This window comes from Mesoplodon mirus (assembly GCF_964341445.2).
Source record: "Mesoplodon mirus genome assembly, chromosome: 16".
NCBI lineage: Eukaryota > Metazoa > Chordata > Mammalia > Artiodactyla > Ziphiidae > Mesoplodon > Mesoplodon mirus.
The window spans coordinates 49,705,680-49,725,678 of record NC_138992.1 but is presented as its reverse complement, the minus strand read 5'-3'; the positions used below and the strand labels follow the sequence as shown (position 1 = coordinate 49,725,678).

Below are 19,999 nucleotides of genomic sequence, written 5' to 3'. Positions count from 1 at the left end.
ATGTAAGGAGAGAACATATTATTCACAAGTTCAGGACTTTTCTCCTTTGTTTTTTTTTTTCCTATTATCCGACTTTTTTCAGGCCCTATTTTTACCTTTTCTTTCTGGCTCTTCTAATCACTCTTGATAAACTCCCATTTATAAATAAACACTATTTAACAGTTTCTCTCCATTCCCTTAAATCCTGAAAAACACGACCCAACCTTTTGTAAAAGTTGTCATGTTTCTGTGATACTTGAACACTATATTAAAAAATGGTGAGTACAAAATGATACATTTTATTCTAGTGATTACTTTTACATGGTTTGCTGAATGCATCTATGTTGTAGGCTTTTTGCCTAATATAATTTGTTAAAACACTCTGCAAAGTGCTGTTACAATGACCATCTTCTGGGACTTGGAAATAGCCTTATTATACAGAATTTAATTTTATACCCTAAGGGTATTTATTAGAATGGAATTCTATATGTATTATTACTTCTGACAGCAGCCTGGCTCTTTTAGCCTCTTCACAGCTTGAGACTTTGGTAATTATGCTAATGCTAGCTGATTCATGAGGACAACTTCCTAAAGTGCACTTAATTAACTCGGAGATTTTGTAAACAGCTGTACATGTAGGGTCTGCAAATTGCAGGGATATGTCAATCTGACATGTGTACAGTCTGCCTTCCTAACCTCATCGCTTTTTACTAAAGCTGAAAACGAGAAGCCCAAATCTGACATCTTCTGAAGTAAATGCTTGCAAAAGTTTCTGAGAAATGTCACTTTAGCCTCCATGAAGATGGGGACAATCTGATTCCTCCTGTTTGAGTCTGTTGAGCCAGATGAGCCTTTTAAGTTGATATGAGGGAAAATATTAAAGTTTATTTCTTTAGTAAAGGGTACAGTTTTTCCAACATGTTGCTGCAATGTGATTTTGCTTGTGGGTTTGTTAGTAACGCTGACCAGCAGTGCTCTTCAGGGGACTCCTCTGCAAGTTGGGTTTTACATCCATCGGCTCCCTTGTTTGCTTCCCTTCAGACCCAGCTGCTGGGTTGATTTGATACTTGACTGACCCATCACCCTGCCTTGAATGAAAATCACCCAACTTTTGACATTTTATTAAAATCTCATACTCCCAAAATAAGAGACAAATTCATATACATGGAACATTTAACCAAGACTAACAGTGCGATGCAAGACTTTAACACACACACACAATCACACACACACAATTAAGAGAAAAAGTTAGTGAACCATTTCAGAGCCAAGACCAACCTAATCAAAATGGAGAGAAGAAACATCAAGAAAGAACGGAAGAAAAATAACCTACTATACACAATTAGGAGAAATACTAATTGTGCAAAGCTAATGACAATGGAGAATAGGGATGGTTTTTTAATAATCTTATTGCCACTGCAGAAGATCACACTCTCAGATAAATCCTAGAAGCTAAGCTAGGGATTTGCCTATGGTTTCTCAAGGGTCCCGGCAAGGTCTTTTCCTCTCATTAGTTTAAGCTACCATCCTGACTACAATGTCTTTGGGAACTAACTAGATTGTATCTAAAGATAATCAAACATTTATGGCTTAGCCTTTTCTTTGACTTCAATCATCAGAACCTCTTCCCCAGCCTCCGCAGAAGGAGCCATGCTGATGATGAGTGATTGACGGGTAGTTCCTCTGGGTAAAACTGCCCTTCTAATTGACTGGTGCGCTTCCTCTGCTGTAATAGAACTTGTTCGACATTTGGATGTTTCAACTGGTTTCTCTGCTGGCTCTCTTCCTTTATCTTCATATTTTTTTCCTTTATCCTCTTCTTCTTTGGAGTTTTCACTTTTTTTCTAGAAGCAACAGTTATTGAAAAGAATTGGTATTGAAATCGTAATCAAGGACATTGGAGTCTTTTGATTAATATGCAATAGCTAAGGATCACCACTAAGACAAAGACTGTCTGAATTAAGTTAATAAGGGAATCATGTCTGCCATTGACTATCATTTAACTAAGTTTTCTGATGTGCTGGAGAATGAGGCTGAGCTGTCACATTTGAATTCGGTGTTAGTCCACATCGCGTTTTTGTCCCTGCCAAGGAATTCACTTCCTATTGACCCTCATGGTCTCTGAATTATTAGACTTAGTGCTCAGGACTCTTTGCTTTTTAAACATTTACTTATTTTATGAAGATGAAATTTTAAAATATTTATCTTTTAATAAAAAGTATTAACCAAATACCGTATAAATACTCTAGATTCTCTGGTGTTCCTCCTGCATAAGTTCATGGGAGAACTTCAGGGAGAAATTCATATCTCTTTCCTAGTACAGTCTTCTCCATTTGTCCCATGGGTGTTTGATATGGCTTTAGAACCTATTGTATTTAGTGTCATCTGTAGAAATTTCATAGTAAAAAATGTACTATGCTCTTTACTGGTGATGCTTGAGATCAGTTTGATAGAAGATTGTACCGGGTATGAATGTGTACATACAAAGTTGAGAGCCTTACTTAACATACTGACTTACATAGTTCTTTAACCCCATAAACCTTTTACACAAAGTATTCTTTTTATGCCGATTAAATAAGGCATTTGGTATATACTGATTTTCATCTCATTGTTTTGTGTGTGGCAAAGGAGGAGGCAAGTTTTAGTCTCTTGAGTGTGACTGACTTTTATAATATTTGCTTTACCAATTTCCTGAAAGAACCACAGCCTCCCATTTCCTACAGTTTTAGAGATAGCATAAGGACTAGATTCAGAAAACCTGAATTCCTGCTGCTTTTCAGTATCTGCCCTCATAAGTTTATCATGAGAATCAAAGAAATGTGAAAAAAAAAGAGAAAAGCAATAACATTTGAGTTTCTTGACATTTTTAGGAATTGGGAGACAGCTTGGTGTAGGTGTGGAAGTCTGAATACCCGAGTAATAGCTTTTGCTCTGTCATTGATTGTGATCTTATCCAAATACATTGATCTGGATCTTAGTTTCTTCATCTATAACATGAAAGCTTAGATGCAATCTATGTGGTTATTTCTGACTTTAAACATTAGTGATAGTAATTGAATGAATATTAGTGAAAATGTTTATTGGCTTACTGGTAAAATGTCATATATTTATGGGTGTATATGTGTGTCTATACATATACAGTTGATCCTCATTATTCATGGTAGTTTTGTTCTATAAAGCTGCCACAAACACTGTTAGCAAACCCTGACCTATCTCTCCTACAGGTAATGCAGGTTTAGGTTCCAGAAGCCTCTGGCTACAATATTTTTGTCAGCTGCTCAATACATAGCCTTGTTTTATGTGCATTTCTGTTTAGAGACACCTTATTTAATATATATTGTTTATTCATTACACTGAACTCACAGCCAACAGTACTATGACTCATGCCTGAATGAAGCTTATCTAACACACATGTTTCTTTGTAAGGCACATCAGAGCATTTTTGTGCTTAGGAACACTAGGTGGTGCTTTGGCGATATGCTTGGGGGCCATTTTTTTTAATTAATTCATTTATTTGTTTTTATTTTTGGCCATGTTGGGTCTTTGTTGCTGCGTGGGCTTTCTCTAATGGCAGCGAGCGGGGCTACTCTTTGTGGTGGTGCACGGGCTTCTCATTGTGGTGGCTTCTCTTGTTGCGGAGCACCAGCTCTAGGTGCGCGGGCTCAGTAGTTGTGGCTCGTGGGCTCTAGAGCGCAGGTTCAGTAGTTGTGGCACACGGGCTTAGTTGCTCCACGGCATGTGGGATCTTCCCGGACCAGGGCTTGAACCCGTGTCCTCTGCATTGGCAGGCAGATTCTTAGCCACGGCGCCACCAGGGAAGCCCCTTGAGGGCCATTTTTAACAGTGTTGTGGGGGGAGATGCACAAAAATGCAAAAAACATGGCAATAAATAGACCATGAATAGGTCACTTGTTTACAGTGTGAGAGTTGAAACAAGAAGGCAGAGTGTCTCCTTGTTCAACCTCAGCTGGGAACATGTGCCTCCAGCAACTTAAATTTTTTGCTGCTCTGCACATGTATGTCTGCGAATGACCCCCAAAACACCATAATTATTGATTTTGAGGTTACAAACCCATTTTAGTGAGTAGGCAGATTCACAAATACAGAATCCACAAAAATGAGAGTCGACTGTATTTATGTATATATACATTAAAACTATCCATAATAAACCCGTGAGGATTAAATGTGATGTTATATGGGCATACAGTAAAATAATAATAAGTGCTATATATAAAGTATTAATTATTTGCATTAGATGAATCCAGATTATCCCAGTGTCTGAAATGGAATTAGAGTAGGAGCTTGTCTGGGTGTCTTCAGTCCAGTGGTCTCTGTTACAGCCCTCCTTTCCCTCTGCCTTATTACCAGAATGGTTTGTTCTCTCTTCAGTGTGAGTAGTCTTGCAAGACCTGCTTTTCCTGAGCCTCCCAGGAGATCTTTAAACATTTTGGGTGTCTCCTCTTTTGGTGGGAAGAGAAAGGAAAGTCCTTTATTTGGACAAGTTGTCCCTGTGCCTGGAGCCTTGTTCTTTAGAAGCACTCTGTGGACAAGACAGAAAGGCCATTTCAGATAGCACTGTGAGAGTTATGGAAAAACTTACCAGAAATACTATCATTTCTCCTAATCTTTGAAGTTTTCAATGTATAACTGCATAAACAGTTGTTTGTTAAGTGTATCTCATGGATAAAGTTGATCGTACCCACCATAGCACAGTTCTCATCTTAGATTTTACGAAGTAAAACCAACTCTTCTCTAATGGGGTTTTAAAGGTTATACCTGGCTTTCTTCATGAGGAGCTTTTCAGAATCTGGATAATGCACTAGAATTTTTTGGAGGGTCCTTTTGTCCAGAGTTAAAAGATTGGCAAAGCCATGGGCCACCACGTTGGCCGTTCTACGGTTTCCTCCTCTTGCTGCTAGAAGGCTGTAAGAGAGAAAAATGTATCTTTGCCACCAGTTTCAATCTTCCTCCACCAAAATCTTAAAAAAAAATCAAATATTAGAACCATTTATACTGCTTCAGAGATCATTCCCTGGATGTGAGAGTTCAGATGAGTGTTCAGAGAGAGTCAAGATGTGGTGGCAATAGAAGTGGCAACAGATTTCAATGTGTTTTGCATCTAACTCCCACCTCAAGGCCTTATAGCCATCAGAGCCCTGGGAGATTCTTCCTCCCAGATTCCAGAAGTGCAGTCTCTCTTTGGACTGGGTATCCTCCATTTGCTCTTTCAGACTAACTTTGCATCCTTCCTGATCCTCTTTTGCACTCCAGGAAGCTGACCTCTGAGGTCTTGCTCTCTGATTTTCATTTGGGTTCAGCCAATGGGAAATACCAGTAGGAAGTCAGAAGGCAGGGAGAGAGTGGGGTTGGCACGTTTCTTCCCCCATTCTTCCCTGCCAGCCCTTAGGTTAGCAATGGCTGCAGTTCCTACCAAAATCCACAGCTCCTGGGCATCTCCTGGAAGTACAACTCACACAGATTTCTTTCTGGGCTCTGGTAATGTGCCCTGCCCTTGTCCCCTTGAGGCTTGGCTGTGGAAACAGCCAGCTCCCTTGTAGCTAGATTCGAGATGTATCACCATCTCTTGTTGGGTAGTCTTAGATATTCCTTCTAATTTCCTTTGATTGACTTCTGTCAGTAATCCCTTTATTAAAGTCTTCTTAGTTAACTTACTTAAGTGTACCTTCAGTTTTTTGTCTGGACTCTGACAGATCAAGCTCTGACATCAAATCTTAATGATACCCTGGTTACATTAGGTGAATTTAATCTCTTCTTATACGTAACTCCTAGATCAAATTGTTTCTCAGTATCATAAATTGCTCTGTAGTATAGTCATTCTCATACAACTTCCCACTTGGAATGTCAGAGAATTCTGGACTTTATATCTCTCAGGGACATAGCTGGGGCATTTTGCATTTGGGAAGTAACCAATAAATAGTTATAAAATAAATGAACACTCGAGTGAACAAAACAAATGAATATAACTTCTGTCATTCACCAATAATCTGGAAAATAAGGTTTCTTGTCTTGCTTTGAAAGCAAGACAAGAAAAAACACATTTCGGGACTTCCTTAGTGGCTCAGTGGTTAGGACTCCATGCTCCCAATTCCGGGGGCCTGGGTTTGATCCCTGGTCGGGGAACTAGATCCCGCATGCATGCTGCAACTGAGAGTTCACATGCCACAACTTAGGAGGCTGCAAGCTGCAACTAAGACCTGGCACAGCCAAATAAATTTAAAAAGAAAAAGAAAAAAAAGAAAAAACACATTTCAAATGTTTAAAAAGAACACTACAGGCTCTGCAGTGAGATGGTAACATGAGACTCAATCTCTCGGAGTCAACCATTTAGAAATGGAGAAAGAAGGCTCACATTAATAAAAACAATCTACAGGGGTGGAAGGGACTGAGAAAGCATTCTGGCAATAGGAATGTTCACGTTTTCACAGCCCTGACTTTGGGGGCAATGAGATGTGAGAAGCTACATGGGTGCTGTGCCTGAAGATTGATATCAGACCATGTGTATTTCTCCAGCTGTTGTTGCAGAAAAGGGAACATTTTCACTGGCTGTTAATCATTAAAAAACTAACATAGGGTTTCAGCTCTGACATGTAAAGAGCTTGGAAGTTGTCACTCCTGTCCTTACAACATGAAAAAGTTGAACAAACTGAAAACCAATGACTTTTCTCAGAACTGTCAAAGAACTGAAATTGCAGGGTCAACTCCCATCCAAATCTGGGGAGACAGGTGAATCCAGAAAGCCACAACCAAACCTGCTTACCTGGAACAGAAGCCCTTGGAGCTGTAACTGGTAGGAATACCTAAATGGTAATTTTGACAAATTGCTGTAGGTTGAGAGTAAAGTATCAAGAGAGGGAGAAACTCTGAGGGCCACAATCATGGGGAAATTGATACTTTTATAGGTTTTACCTTGAGAAAATTTAGCAGATTCTCATGGTTGAGAGCCAAGAAAGATCTGCTTGTTGCTCTGGCAGTAGAAGGGGATAGTTAATCATTGTAAAATACACCCAGAATATATTTGTTCTCCATTACAAAGGTCTACTATCCAGGGAAAAAGATTACCAGAGTCTTACCCTACCTGGAGGAAGGGTATTTCTCTCACCCCAGGCATCTCTGGCCTTCCTGCCTAAGGGGATAAGAAACACCTGTGAAGATCGCACCCCAGGGACATAGATCCATTAAAAGACTTAGATTTAATCATAAAGTTAGAGCTGTCCTCCATACCTTAGCACTATATCAAAGGGACTTCTGTATAGTAACATTGGGTTATAACTGCAAAATGCAGACTTTTTCTGAAGAGCAGTAATGAGGGAAGGCCAAAGTCAACAGAGGAGATAGAAACAAAGTCACTAGAGAAATTTAGAAGCTCTAGCACCTACAGCTACAGCAAACATTAAACACAGCCCAACTCCTAGCCAGATTAATATAAAACCTCATTCTAAAGACCTGTTTACCTCAGTTCCTACTACCCATTATGTCATGTACAGCTTTCAATAAAAATTACAAAGTACACTAAAAAGCAAGTAAAATACAGCCTGAAGAGCCAAAGAAAGCATTAGAACCAGACTGAGATATGACATAGATGTTGGAATTATCAGACAAAGAATTTAAAATAACTATGATTACTATGTTAAAAGATCTATTGGAAAAAGTAGGCATCATACAAGAACAGATGGGTAATGTAAGCAGAGAGATAGAAATTCTAAGACAGATTCAAAAGGAAATGTTAGAAATAAAAAATACTATAACAGAAGTGAATACTGACTTTAATGGGATCATCAGTAGACTGGGCATGGCCAAGAAAAGAATAGATGAGCTTGAAGATAGGTAGTAGAAAGTTCCCAAATTGAATGCAAAAAGAAAAAAAGGAATGAAAAAAAAACCCCAAATCCAACCAGAACAGAACATCAAGAACCGCGGGACATTTTCAAAAGGTATTATATATATATGATATATACATAAACATACAACATTCTCTAGTATTAGAAGAACCACCTGAAGTAATAATGACCAAGAACTTTTCCAAATTAATGACAGACAACAAACCACAGGTCCGGGAAGCTCAGAGAATACCAAGCAGAATAAATACTCCCCCAGCCCCATTCCTAGGCACATCATATTCAAAGTGTAATAAGGTAAAGACAAAGAAAATCTTGAAAAGAGCTGAGGGAGAAAGAAGCCTTACATATAAAGGTACAGGAATAAGAATTATAGTGGACTTTTCATCAGAAACACTGCAAATAAGAAAAGAGTGGAGTGAAATACCAAGTGTTAAGAAAAACAAAATCACCAACCTAGAATCCAATGTATAGTGAAGTTATCCTTCAAAAGTGAAGGAAAGATGAAGATTTTCTCAGAAAACCAAAAACTGAGGGACTTTAACATTAGCAGACATACCCTTAAAGATATTGAGAGAAATTCTTTGGGAAGAAGGAAAATAATACAGATTAAAAATTTAGGTCTACATAAAGAGTGAAAGACATGGGAGAAGGAATAAACAGAGGTAAAATGGAAGTCTTTTATTTTCCTTATTCTTAATTGATCTAAAATATGACTTTAAATAATAAAGTAACACTGCATTGGGTGATTGTAGCATATGGATAAGTGAAATGAATGACATCAGTGTCTTAAGGGTTGGTAGGGAAGGGCTGTTATAATGTTCCTGCACTACATGTGAAGTGGTATAGTGTTAATGTGAAGGTAAACTTAGTTTAAAATGTGTATAGCAAACACTGAAGTTTTTTGAAAATAATTATAATTGATAAACTAAGAGAAAAGAGAAAATGGAATCTCCTTTCCTGAGGTTCTCCCCAAGACAAGCTCTGCCTTCACCCTTTTTTTTAAGTAAGAGAAATAAATTTTACTCTGTCATTCATCCATCCATCCATCTATCTATCTATCTACCTACCTATCTTCCTGCCTATCTATGTATGAAATGGATGTTAATATTTGAAGGACAATGATTGGATGAGCCTATTTCATTCACATTCCTGTCGCCTTGGACATAGGGCAATCTAGTAGTTAGGCAGGGCTGGATGGCACTGGGGAGCTTAATTTGGACCTGAGACTGTCTCTGTGTGTGTCAGACTATGAGAGCAGAACGGAAATAACATATTTAAATGTCAAGTTATTTTGAGATTTCTCAAGCTTTAATTAAACTTCCCTACAGGTTACACATTTGGAGTGCTTGATGAGTTTTTGAACGGAAGAAATAGTCTGTCTGCCAGATGGATTTTGCCCAAACTCTCTCAGCAATGTTTAAAATAGCATCTTTTTTTCCCCTCCTGTCCACAAAATGCTTCTCCAGCATTCCACCAATGGAAAATTTCACTCATTAAATAGCTTAGTAAGAAGCTCCCTAAATATTCCCAAGCCCACATAGTTTCTGAAAGAGCACGTGCTGGAGGGCAAACGGCCGAGGTTAATGGTAAGTGTCCCCAGGTCAAAAATACTGAACAGAGTAATGGCCCAGGAAACAAGGGAATGGATTCTAATTCTAGGTCCACCTTTGTTTGCTGTGACCTTAAAAAAGAACTTAAGGACCTTTTAGATTTTTACTCCAATCATGTATTTATTAAGTGCTTATCATGTATTCAGCAGGTAAAGTAGTGCAAAAGAAAAAATAGTAAAGCATGGTATGGTTTGTGGAAAGAGTACAGATTTTGGAACCAGATAACTACCATTTAATTAATTAAGTTATTTATTTATAATGTTTAATAAAAGAATTTAAATTGAACTATAGCTGAAATCTACCAATTATTAAGTGTATTTCTGAGCAAGATACTTAATCTCTCTTTTGGGTTAACAAGACCACCTTTTAGTACCTTCTGCACTATAGGTATCTGATTATCTTTAGGGAGAGATAGGTGTTTATAGACTCCTGACATTCAGTTATGAAGGTGTAATTAGGTAAAACTCCTGGCTGAGAAGTTTTAAACCCTAATTTGGGGTATGTAATGGTAACAAGTAACAATAAGTATAATAAATTTTATTACACAGGGTTCTCCAGAGAAACAGAAAAAATAGGACATATACAGATATATATAAAAGGAGATTTATTATGGGAATTGGCTCATGTGGTTGTGGTAGTTATGGAGTCTGAGAAGTCCCACAGTCTGCCATCTACAAGCTGGAGACCCAGGAAGCTGGTGCTGTAATTCACTCTGGGTCCAAAGGCCTGAGAAGGGGAGAAAGAGGAGCCTCTGGTGTAAGTCCAGGTGTGGGTCTGAAAGTTCAGAACCAGGAGCCCTGATGTCTGATGTCTGAGGGCAGGAGAAGATAGATGTGTCAGCTCAAGCTGAGAGAGTGAATTTGCCCTTTCTTCACATTTTTGTTCTATTCAGACCCTCAGTGGATTGGTGAGGGTAATCTTCCTTACTCAATCTACTGATTCAAATGTTAATCTCTGCCCAAAACACCCTTACAAATACACACCAGAAATAATGTTTTTATCAACTATCTTGGCATCCCTTAGCCAAGTCAACACAAAAAATTAACCATCAGGGCTTCCCTGGTGGCACAGTGGTTGAGAGTCCGCCTGCCGATGCAGCGGATGCGGGTTCGTGTCCCGGTTCGGGAAGATCCCACATGCCGCAGAGCGGCTGGGCCCGTGAGCCACGGCCGCTGAGCCTGCGCGTCCAGAGCCTGTGCTCTGCAACGGGAGAGGCCACAACAGTGAGAGGCCCGCGTACCGCAAAAAAAAATAAATTAACCATCATAGTACTAGTGTGCCAAAAGTGGATAAGTGAATGAAATCAGTGGTGTGAATGTCAGAGGGAGAAGGTATATTTAATGTGAGATGACCTGTATGTGCAAAACTCTGTAAATGTTAGGTATAAATAGCAATATGAAGATTATATATGTATGTATGTAACACATATATACATATAATATATTATACATGTATAATATATATACTATACACATATGTATACTATATATGTATATAATATGCACACATATGCATATAGTATACACATAGTACATACATATACATATAATATGTACATGTGCACATATACATACAAACAAATGTATATATACATATAGACAAATGTATATGTATTTACATATACATATACATTTCTCTGTGTATATATCAGAAAGAGCTAGAATATTCAGATAGTCCTTAGCCAGTCATTCATTTCCAGCTTTTTTCCAGGGCTGCCACATACGGCATCATAAATTGTGCACTGCATACACAAACTATAATGTGACTGGAACACAATGTGCACAGCCCTTTTTCACAGAGCTAGTTTATCCAGAAAGTGCTCACAAGGATAAGTAGAATACAAAAGAGCATAAGTTGAAAGGAAGAGCAGAAGAGAAACAAGAATGGAAACATAAAATGGGGTTCATGCAAAAATGCTAACTTTGTTACAAGAGGGCTTCAAATTTGGCTTTAAGTCTCTTATATCATAAAAATCGATGGATTCTTAGTTTTAAGACATAAATATCTGCTGAAGGGCTTTAGTAGAGAGGCCACTATGTAAATTGGTGGACAACATGTTCATATTCTATTATAGATGCAAAACTAAGTTTGCCAGCACTGTTTGTGATGTGGTCCTCAGTAAAGGCTGTGTGTCACTCCAAAGTCCAGTTCCGTAGGAGCAATGCTGCAGGTGGGAAGGGTAGTCAGTACAGTGCATATCAGATACTCATCTCTCGCTTTGTTTTCAGTGGTATCTAGACTATCTAGAGAAAAATAATCCTCTTAAACATTACCTTTCTCAGCTGGACTTTTGATAAATAGTTTTTTCTATGAGTTTGAGATTGTACAGACCATTTTACTTTGGAGGCCAATCATGCAGAAGCATATAAGGAATTCACTGTACAAATTGAAAAGAAAAGGAAAAAAAGAAATTAGTGATAAATTAGAAGTGTGTAGAAATAACATACTCCATAATGACCTAGATACGATGCCAAGTTCTGGGGCTATAAAGATGATTAACATCTGTCCTCAAGCCTAAAGGGAACCCTCCTACACTGTTGGTGGGAATGTAAATTAGTACAGCCACTGTGGAAAACAGTATGGAGTTTCCTTAAAAAAACTAAAAATAGAGTTACCATATGATCCAGTAATCCCACTCCTGGGCATATATCTGGGAAAGAAAAAAAGCTCTAATTTGAAAAGATATATTCACCTCAGTGTTCATAGTGGCACTATTTACAATAGCAAAGACATGGAAGCAACCTCAGTGTCCATCAACAGATGAATGGATAAAGAAGATGAGATATAAATATAGATATATAAAATGAAATATTACTCAGCCATAAAAAAGAATGAAATAATGCCATTTGCAGCAACATGGATGGACCTAGAGATTATCATTTTAAATGAAGTTAAGTCAGACAAAGACAAATATATCACTTATATGTAGAATCTAAAAATTAGTACAAAGAAACTTATTTGCAAAACAGAAACTGACTCACAGACACAGAACACAAACTTATGGTTACCAAAGGAGAAGGGGGGGAGAGATAAATTGGGAGTATGAGATTAACAGATGCATACTACCATATATAAAATAAACAAAAGGATTTACTGTATAGCATAGGGAACTATATTCAATATCTTGTAGTAAACTATAATGGAAAAGGATTGAAGAAAGAATATAGATATACACATATATATGTATAACTGAATCACTTTGCTGTCTACCTGAAACTAACACAATATTTATAAATCGACTATATTTCAATAAAAAAAAATCTGCCCTCAAGCTGTTTGTAATCTAGGAGTGGGATAAGCATGGGCAAGTGTTGTCTAGTCGACTAGCAAATATTGATAATAACATTAGTAATAGTAGTATTACTAGCTAATATTTTTAAGTGCTTACTATGAGCCAGGTATTTTTCTAAGTTCTTTTTTGTATCAATACGTATAATGCTTTTCAATCCTATGAGGTAATTATGTATTATTATTACTCTATTTTAATTGATGAAGAAATGAAACCTCCGTTGAGGACCTCACCCAGAGTCACACAGCTCATTGTTGTGGAGATGTATGCAAACCTAGACAGACTTCTTAAACAGATAAACACAATTCAGAATGATTAATGCTTTGATAACTGTAAAAATTGAGAATGTTTCCTAAAATGAAGAAGTTTCTTGTCTAAAAGCATACTCTCATGTAGAATTGTTTCCTATAATAGAAATAAAGCTAACTCTGAATACTATCTATGGAAAGAAGATCAATCACATCCGATGCTGAGTGAGAGATTACAACTTCATATAGGTGTTCTCATTAAGCAAATTTCCAACTGGATTATATTTGGAGTGCAGGAGGTTAGGTCACCTGTGTAGACTTCTATGAGATATTCTTTTACTCTTTTCAATGTTATTGGAAAACACTTTGTTGCTTGAAAATTTTTACCACTTCACTAAATATAAATCCTAAAAAAAACTTTTGTGGGTGAGCAAAAGTTTCTAGTGTCACCTCTGCCCAGACTGCTCACTCTTTGCAGATACTTTGATATTCATAAAACTACTGCAAGGCAGCACATGTTAACCTAGATTTTTGAGAAAAATCTCTATGTATGGATTTTTATCAGAGTTAAAGACTTCAGATTTCACAGATACAAAACATGTAGTCCTCTTTCCCCCAGGAAGTCTTGATTTCAGAATTGAATTGGCCTTAGAAGAAGTGGATAATCAGGACTTCCCTGGTGGTGCAGTGGTTAAGAATCCACCTGCCAGTGCAGGGGACATGGGCTCGAGCCCTGGTGAGGGAAGATCCCACATGCCACGGAGCAACTGAGCCCATGCGACACAACTACTGAGCCCAGGTAACAACAGAAGCCACCACAATAAGAAGCCTGTGCACCGCAACCAAGAGTAGCCCCCTGCCCTCCACAACTAGAGAAAGCCCACACACAGCAATGAAGACCCAACATGGCCAAAAATAAATAAATTTATTGAAAAAAAAAAGTGGATGATCGATGAAGAATCTAGGTAAAAATTCTAGAGAAGGAGAGGAAAAAAAAAATAACATGCACAGTTTATTCCATGCCCTCTTTATTTATATCAAGTACCCAGAAGGATATATGATACTCTGGCTAGAAAATACTGTATCAAACAGACTAATATTCTAGCTTAACTATGTGTTTCTTTGGGGTCAAAATAGCTAACAATGTCATATATTAATGACCACATGAAACTGTTGAGGTAGGTTCTTACCTACACTTACTGACATGGAAATTGAGGTCCAGAACCTAGTGAAGTGACTTATTCCAGAACAAATACTTATGAGTTTCACTGCAGAAATTCAAATCCAAGACCAGAGCTGACTTCAAATCATGGAGTCTTTTCTTTACACTCTAAACTCTAATGCTGCTAATGAAGCCATTGTTACTGTTCTAATGATACAGATTTGCACATGGATATTAGAAAAATCAGGGAGGAAGCCAGTTGGGCTGGTCGTGATAAGTTCTACCAATGTCTGACAATCAGATTCTTTACTCCCTCTCTGCTATTCCAAATGGTGGTAAAGAGCCTTGATTTTCATAGAATTAGAGTCACCAGATGAAGTCAGTTTAGGAGGAGTCCTGAGAATATTTGAATACATGTTTAAACAATGGTACTGATAATGTAGTGGTTCACAGGAATATTGTGAAACTTAGACGAGGCTTGCTTTTTGCTCTAAGCAAAAAATGCTACACAAACAAAGAGACTGTATATTAAAGAAGGTAGTGAAAATATAAACACATATTTTAACACAGGTAATATTCACAGGATTGAGCCAGAAAAAAATGGAAATGAAAAGTTTTCTACCTCAGTATTTATCAATCTTCTTACCCCTGCTCATACTTCCAAGGTATCTACTATTTCTGTCTTTTAGGAAAGGCAGGGTAGTGGGTGAAGGAATAACAGAGTTTATTCTTTTTTTCTTTCTTTTTTTTTTTTTTTTTTTGCGGTACGCGGGCCTCTCACTGTTGTGGCCTCTCCCGTTGCGGAGCACAGGCTCCGGATGCGCAGGCTCAGCGGCCGCGGGCTCACGAGCCCAGCCGCTCCGCGGCATGTGGGATCTTCCCAGACCGGGGCACGAACCCGTGTCCCCTGCATTGGCAGGCGGACTTTCAACCACTGCGCCACCAGGGAAGCCCCCCAAAGTTTATTCTGATGAAGAATAAGAATATGGAATTAAAATAGTCCAAAAAACTAAAAGTCTACCTTGGTACTCTCATTTTGAAAACTGAGTGCTCAGGAAAAATAGGCAAACATTGTTTGGAGGGAACAAAGAGGTTTAAAATTATTTTTCAAAATATTTGGCCTTTTCACAATGGTATAGAGAAAATATTTGTTAAATATGCAGAATGGATGATTTGACCAATATAGTTGGTGAAAAGTCAGAACTTAAACACTTTAAATAAAAGCCAGACTATCTAAAACATATGATATATCACTGCCTAAATTCTGCTCAATAACTTGTTATATATGATGAAAAAAGGATATTGTACAAAGAAAGAAACGCAGAAAGTAAATGATCACATTTATGAAAATAAATAGGCCCAGAGGAAATTAATTCATTTATCAAATATTTATTGAGGACCTATTATTTTCTAAGCACTATTTAGAGAAATGCAAATTAAAACAACTATTAAAGTGCATAACCAACTGAGAATAATGAGGTAATATCACTGATACTAGAGAAAAGTAGCTATACATTGCATGTTGTATCTTAAATTGGTTGAGTTTTTCTAGAAAATCATCTGCCCATATATTCCAAGAGTTATAGAAATGTTTCTACCTTTTGACCTAGTTATTTCATTTTGGGGAATAAACTTCAAAGAAATAAAAGAAAAGCAAAATGATTTTACAAAGATAAATGTAGCAGTCCTATTCTTAATAATAAAAACTGACAAAAAGGGTACAAGGCTGAATATGCATATTCATGACAAAAATGAATGTGTATTAGTACATTTGCAAAGATAGAAGATAATTACGTTAACTTATTTATTCAATGACTATTTATTAGGCATTTATATGGGCCAGACACTCCCCTAAGGGCTGGGGATCAAGTGAAGATCAGGTGTGGCATCTGCTAGGGACTGTGTCTGTGTACAAAATGCCTCTCTGGGCAAATGCAGTCCTAAAGGTGTAAAGCTTGGCCAGCAAAATCCCCCCTTTTGCAAAGTAAAGGGCACCTGTGCATGAAGGGGAGTGTAACGACAGGGCTCATGCTCAGGAGTGGAGTGCAGGCTGCATTCCAGTTCTCCCAGGCCCTGCCTGGACATCCTGATGCAGAGCACAGCTGGCACAGCCATACATAGTAGTCCTGATGCTTATGATTTAGTGAGGAAGGAAGAAAGACACTGAAGAAATAAATGCACCAGCAAGTGCATGATTACAAAGGTAAGTGTTACGAAAGATAGGAATGTAGTCCAACTAGAGAGTGTAGCAAGGAGACCTGGGTGGTCCCTATAATGGAGAAAAAGAAGTCCTGAAAGTAGCTGAGATTAGGTTAAAGGGGTGGGTAACCTATATGGGCAGAGGTAAAAACTCCCCATGGCTGCTATGGAAAACAGTATGGAGACTTCTGTATGTTCATCCAAAGAATACAAAAACTAATTTTAAAAGATATATGCACTCCTATGTTCATTGCAGCTTTATTTACAATAGCCAAGATACAGAAACAACCTAGGTATCCATCAATGAATGAATGGATAAAGAAGATGTGGTGTATATATACAATGCAATACTACTCAGCCATAAAAAGATGAAATCCTGCCATCTGCGACAACGCGGATGGACCTTGAGGGTCTTATGCTAAGTGAAATAAGTCAGAGAGAGAAAGACAAATACTGCATGTTTTCACTCATAGGTGGAATATAAAAAACCAAAACAAAACAAAATAAATGAACAAAGCAAACCAAACCAAAACCAAAACATAGATACAGAGAACAGAGTAGTAGTTACCAGAGGGGAAGAAAGGTTGAGGGAAGGCAAAATGGGTAAAGGGGGTCAATTATATGGTGACAGATGGAAGCTAAACTTTTGGTGGTGAGCACACTGCGGTATATGCAGAAGTCAAAATGTAATGTATACATGATACATATAATGTTATAAACCATTATTACCTGAATAAAAAAGTTTTTTAATTCCAAAATTAGGAAAAAAAAAACCCAACTCTCCAAGGCTGGATGGCATGTGGCACATTCAAGGAACTGAAGTCTGGATTAAAGAGAGCAAGGGGAGTGGGGGTGCACCCTGCTGTAGAGAGGTAGGCAGGGGCTAGACTCTGCAGGATCTTGTAGGTCAGGCAAGGACTTTTAGATAAAAAAGAACATGTGAAGGCACTGAGTGGTTTTAAGCAGGAGGGCAATGACATGATCATACCTGTTTGTGAAGGATCCCTCTGGCTGCTAGTGGGGCCTGGATTGCAGAGGGTGTGGTGGTTGGAGTGGGAGACTTGGAGCAGCCCTGCAGTGGTCCAGTGAGAGAGGGAGGTGGTGTGGACGGAAGTGGGGTCAGTGGAGGAGGTAAGGTGCAAACAATTGGAGACACACTTTGGAGGTGAAACTGATAGGTCTTAGAGGTGGACTGGCCATGTAGGGTGAGCTGAAGGAGTGTCAAGCAGACCTTTCTTTTTCCCCCAGTAAATTTCAAAAGTTAACAATGTAAAAAGTTTAGTATTATATTAATTTCCTGAGGCTGCTGTAACAAATTACTGTAAAACCAGTGACTACCAACAACAGAAATTTATTCTCTCACAGTTTTGGAGGCCAGAAGTAAAAAAATCAAGTTGTTGGCAGGGCTGTGCTCCCTCCAGGGACTCTAGGAGAGAATCCTTTCTTGCCTCTTTCAGCTTCTGGTGGCTCCAGAAGTTCCTTGGCTGTGGCTGCATAACTCCAATTTCTGCCTCGGTCTTCACACGGCCTTCCCCTCTTCTCCCTGTGTTTGTGTGTCTTCTCCACTTCTGTCTCATGTGAGGACACTTGTCATTGGATTTAGGGCCCATCCAAGAAAATCAAGAATGAGCTCACCTTAAGATCCTTAGCTTAATTATATCTGCAAAGACTCTTTTTCTTTCTTTTATTCTAAATAAGGTCACATTCACAGGTTCCAGGGGTTAGGGCATGGATATATCTTCGTGGGGGCCAACATTCAACCCACTACAGGTATTATGTGAATACTCCTTTACATACCCCCTTGTACAGGCTATCAGGACTGACCTTTGTGCACACATATTGTCTGCACACATTATTTTCTCCACATGTCATTTGAGAAGCACTGAAAGGTCTGCCTTCAGTTCTCAAATAACCTCAGGCAATTGCTAAATCTGAAGGATTTGTCCTTGTGAAGGCTTTGTACTCCATAACATCCTGAGTATGCTCCATCATTGAATGCAATCCATACATTTTATCACCTGGTATTGGAATCTTTTTGTTTCCTTGTCTTTTATTTGTAAGGCCCTTGAGGGAAGTGATTGTTTCTTGCTCACCATTCTTGTTCACCATGCCAGGCATGACCTTCTTTGAGGCACTTCACATTATACTGTAAGGGGTCATGAATATAATTTTCTGTTTTGTTTTTAATCAAATCACAATTAACTACTTAATTAATCAGAAATTTCTGAATAGCACCTGCAAATTATTTTGAATGGAAGAAGAATATCAATGAAAATCAACACATTGTACAGTTTTTATATAGCTGCTGGTGACATAAAGATGGAAAGTTTTAGTTCTTACATTTTAATAGCTTAGTCTGTTGAGGAGATCCATTTGAATGAATTGATTATAAATTAGTGGTAATTCCTGTAGTAAAGTTACGAATGAAATACTATGAAAGCATAGAACAAAGAGCAACTAGTTGTTTGGGGGGGTGGTTAGAGATGGCTTCAGAGAGGTAACATCTGAATTGAAGTCTTGAAAGGTGAATAGGTATTTTCCAGGGGGAGGACATTCCAAAGGGAGATGAAACCAGTAGGGATTTCTATTGAAATCATAATAGCACTAGCAAGGGTAAAAATTCAGATGCATTTCAGGAAAAGTGAGATTTTAACAGATGCAGAAGGAAGATAGGAAGTGGTTAAATACATTCGGTGAATAAGACTTGGCAATAATTGTAATTGTGAAAACAAACAGTGGAGTCAGTACTACTACAAGGCTATCCCCGGGCAGAACCTGAGTCTTTCTATTAAAAATGGGGTGTCTGAACTCCTCAGATGTTAATTGGAAATGTGGTCTGGGTTTTCTCCATGACAGGCTGTAAATCTATATTTTAGTCAGGGCTTTGCTCTTTTGGATTAGTATATAATGTCCTTGAAAGCCCTAAGTTCTTTTCTTTCTTATTTTTTCCTAAGAAAAAAGAACCTTCATTAAAAAGCTACATGATAGTGCTGGATTTAGCTCATTTTAACAAAGGTCACAGGTTTTTTGAGTAGTAAACACAATTACTAGATCTTTCCAGTATCTAGATGTTTGGCAGGCATGCCTCCATTGCTGGAATAAATAACTAGAGCTCCAGGGGCATATGACAGCTGTGGGCCTGTGAAGCCTGGGGGTATCTGAGAAGAGGCAGATGTATCGTATTTCTCCTCAACCACAGCCAAGAAGAGAGTCAAGGCAAAAATCTCCCTTTTGCTTGAATCAGCCAGATTACTGAGTGAATTTAGAGCTTGTCTGGTCTACTGGTTTCAATTTGGCCTTAGAAACCCAGTGGGTAATAGGAGATTTATTTGAGAAGCTGCTGTCAAGAATTTAAGATTCCTTTCAACTGCAACTCAGCAGCACCTGGATTGTATTCTTAGCATATTTCCTACTGTGATGATAATATCAGCAATTAACATATTTGTATTTATAAAGCTTTATTCTTCAGGGAGTACTCAACCCTTGGGAGAGGTCAGCTAATTAATTTCTGCAATGTTTGAGATTAGACTGTTGCTTGTTTTATGACCTTGAAGATTACAGTGATTATTAAGTCACTAAAATATTAAATCACTTTTGCAAGTACTCCTAGTAAGGAAGCGATAGAAAATCGGCAAAGAACACACAGATCTGGA

The 19,999-nt window shown here is 38.2% G+C and overlaps 1 protein-coding gene across 1 annotated transcript in view; it reads right to left on the bottom strand.

The window, feature by feature from the left end:
* Positions 1-1,562: 1,562 nt before the first annotated feature.
* The window catches only part of CNGB3 (cyclic nucleotide gated channel subunit beta 3), a gene marked incomplete at both ends in the record, with an annotated part of 147,418 nt that continues 128,981 nt past the window's right edge, over positions 1,563-19,999 (bottom strand). The window contains 4 exon segments of the mRNA XM_082601203.1: positions 1,563-1,823; positions 2,892-2,966; positions 4,345-4,519; positions 4,756-4,902. Of these exon segments, the coding sequence (XP_082457329.1) occupies positions 1,563-1,823; positions 2,892-2,966; positions 4,345-4,519; positions 4,756-4,902 (658 nt within the window).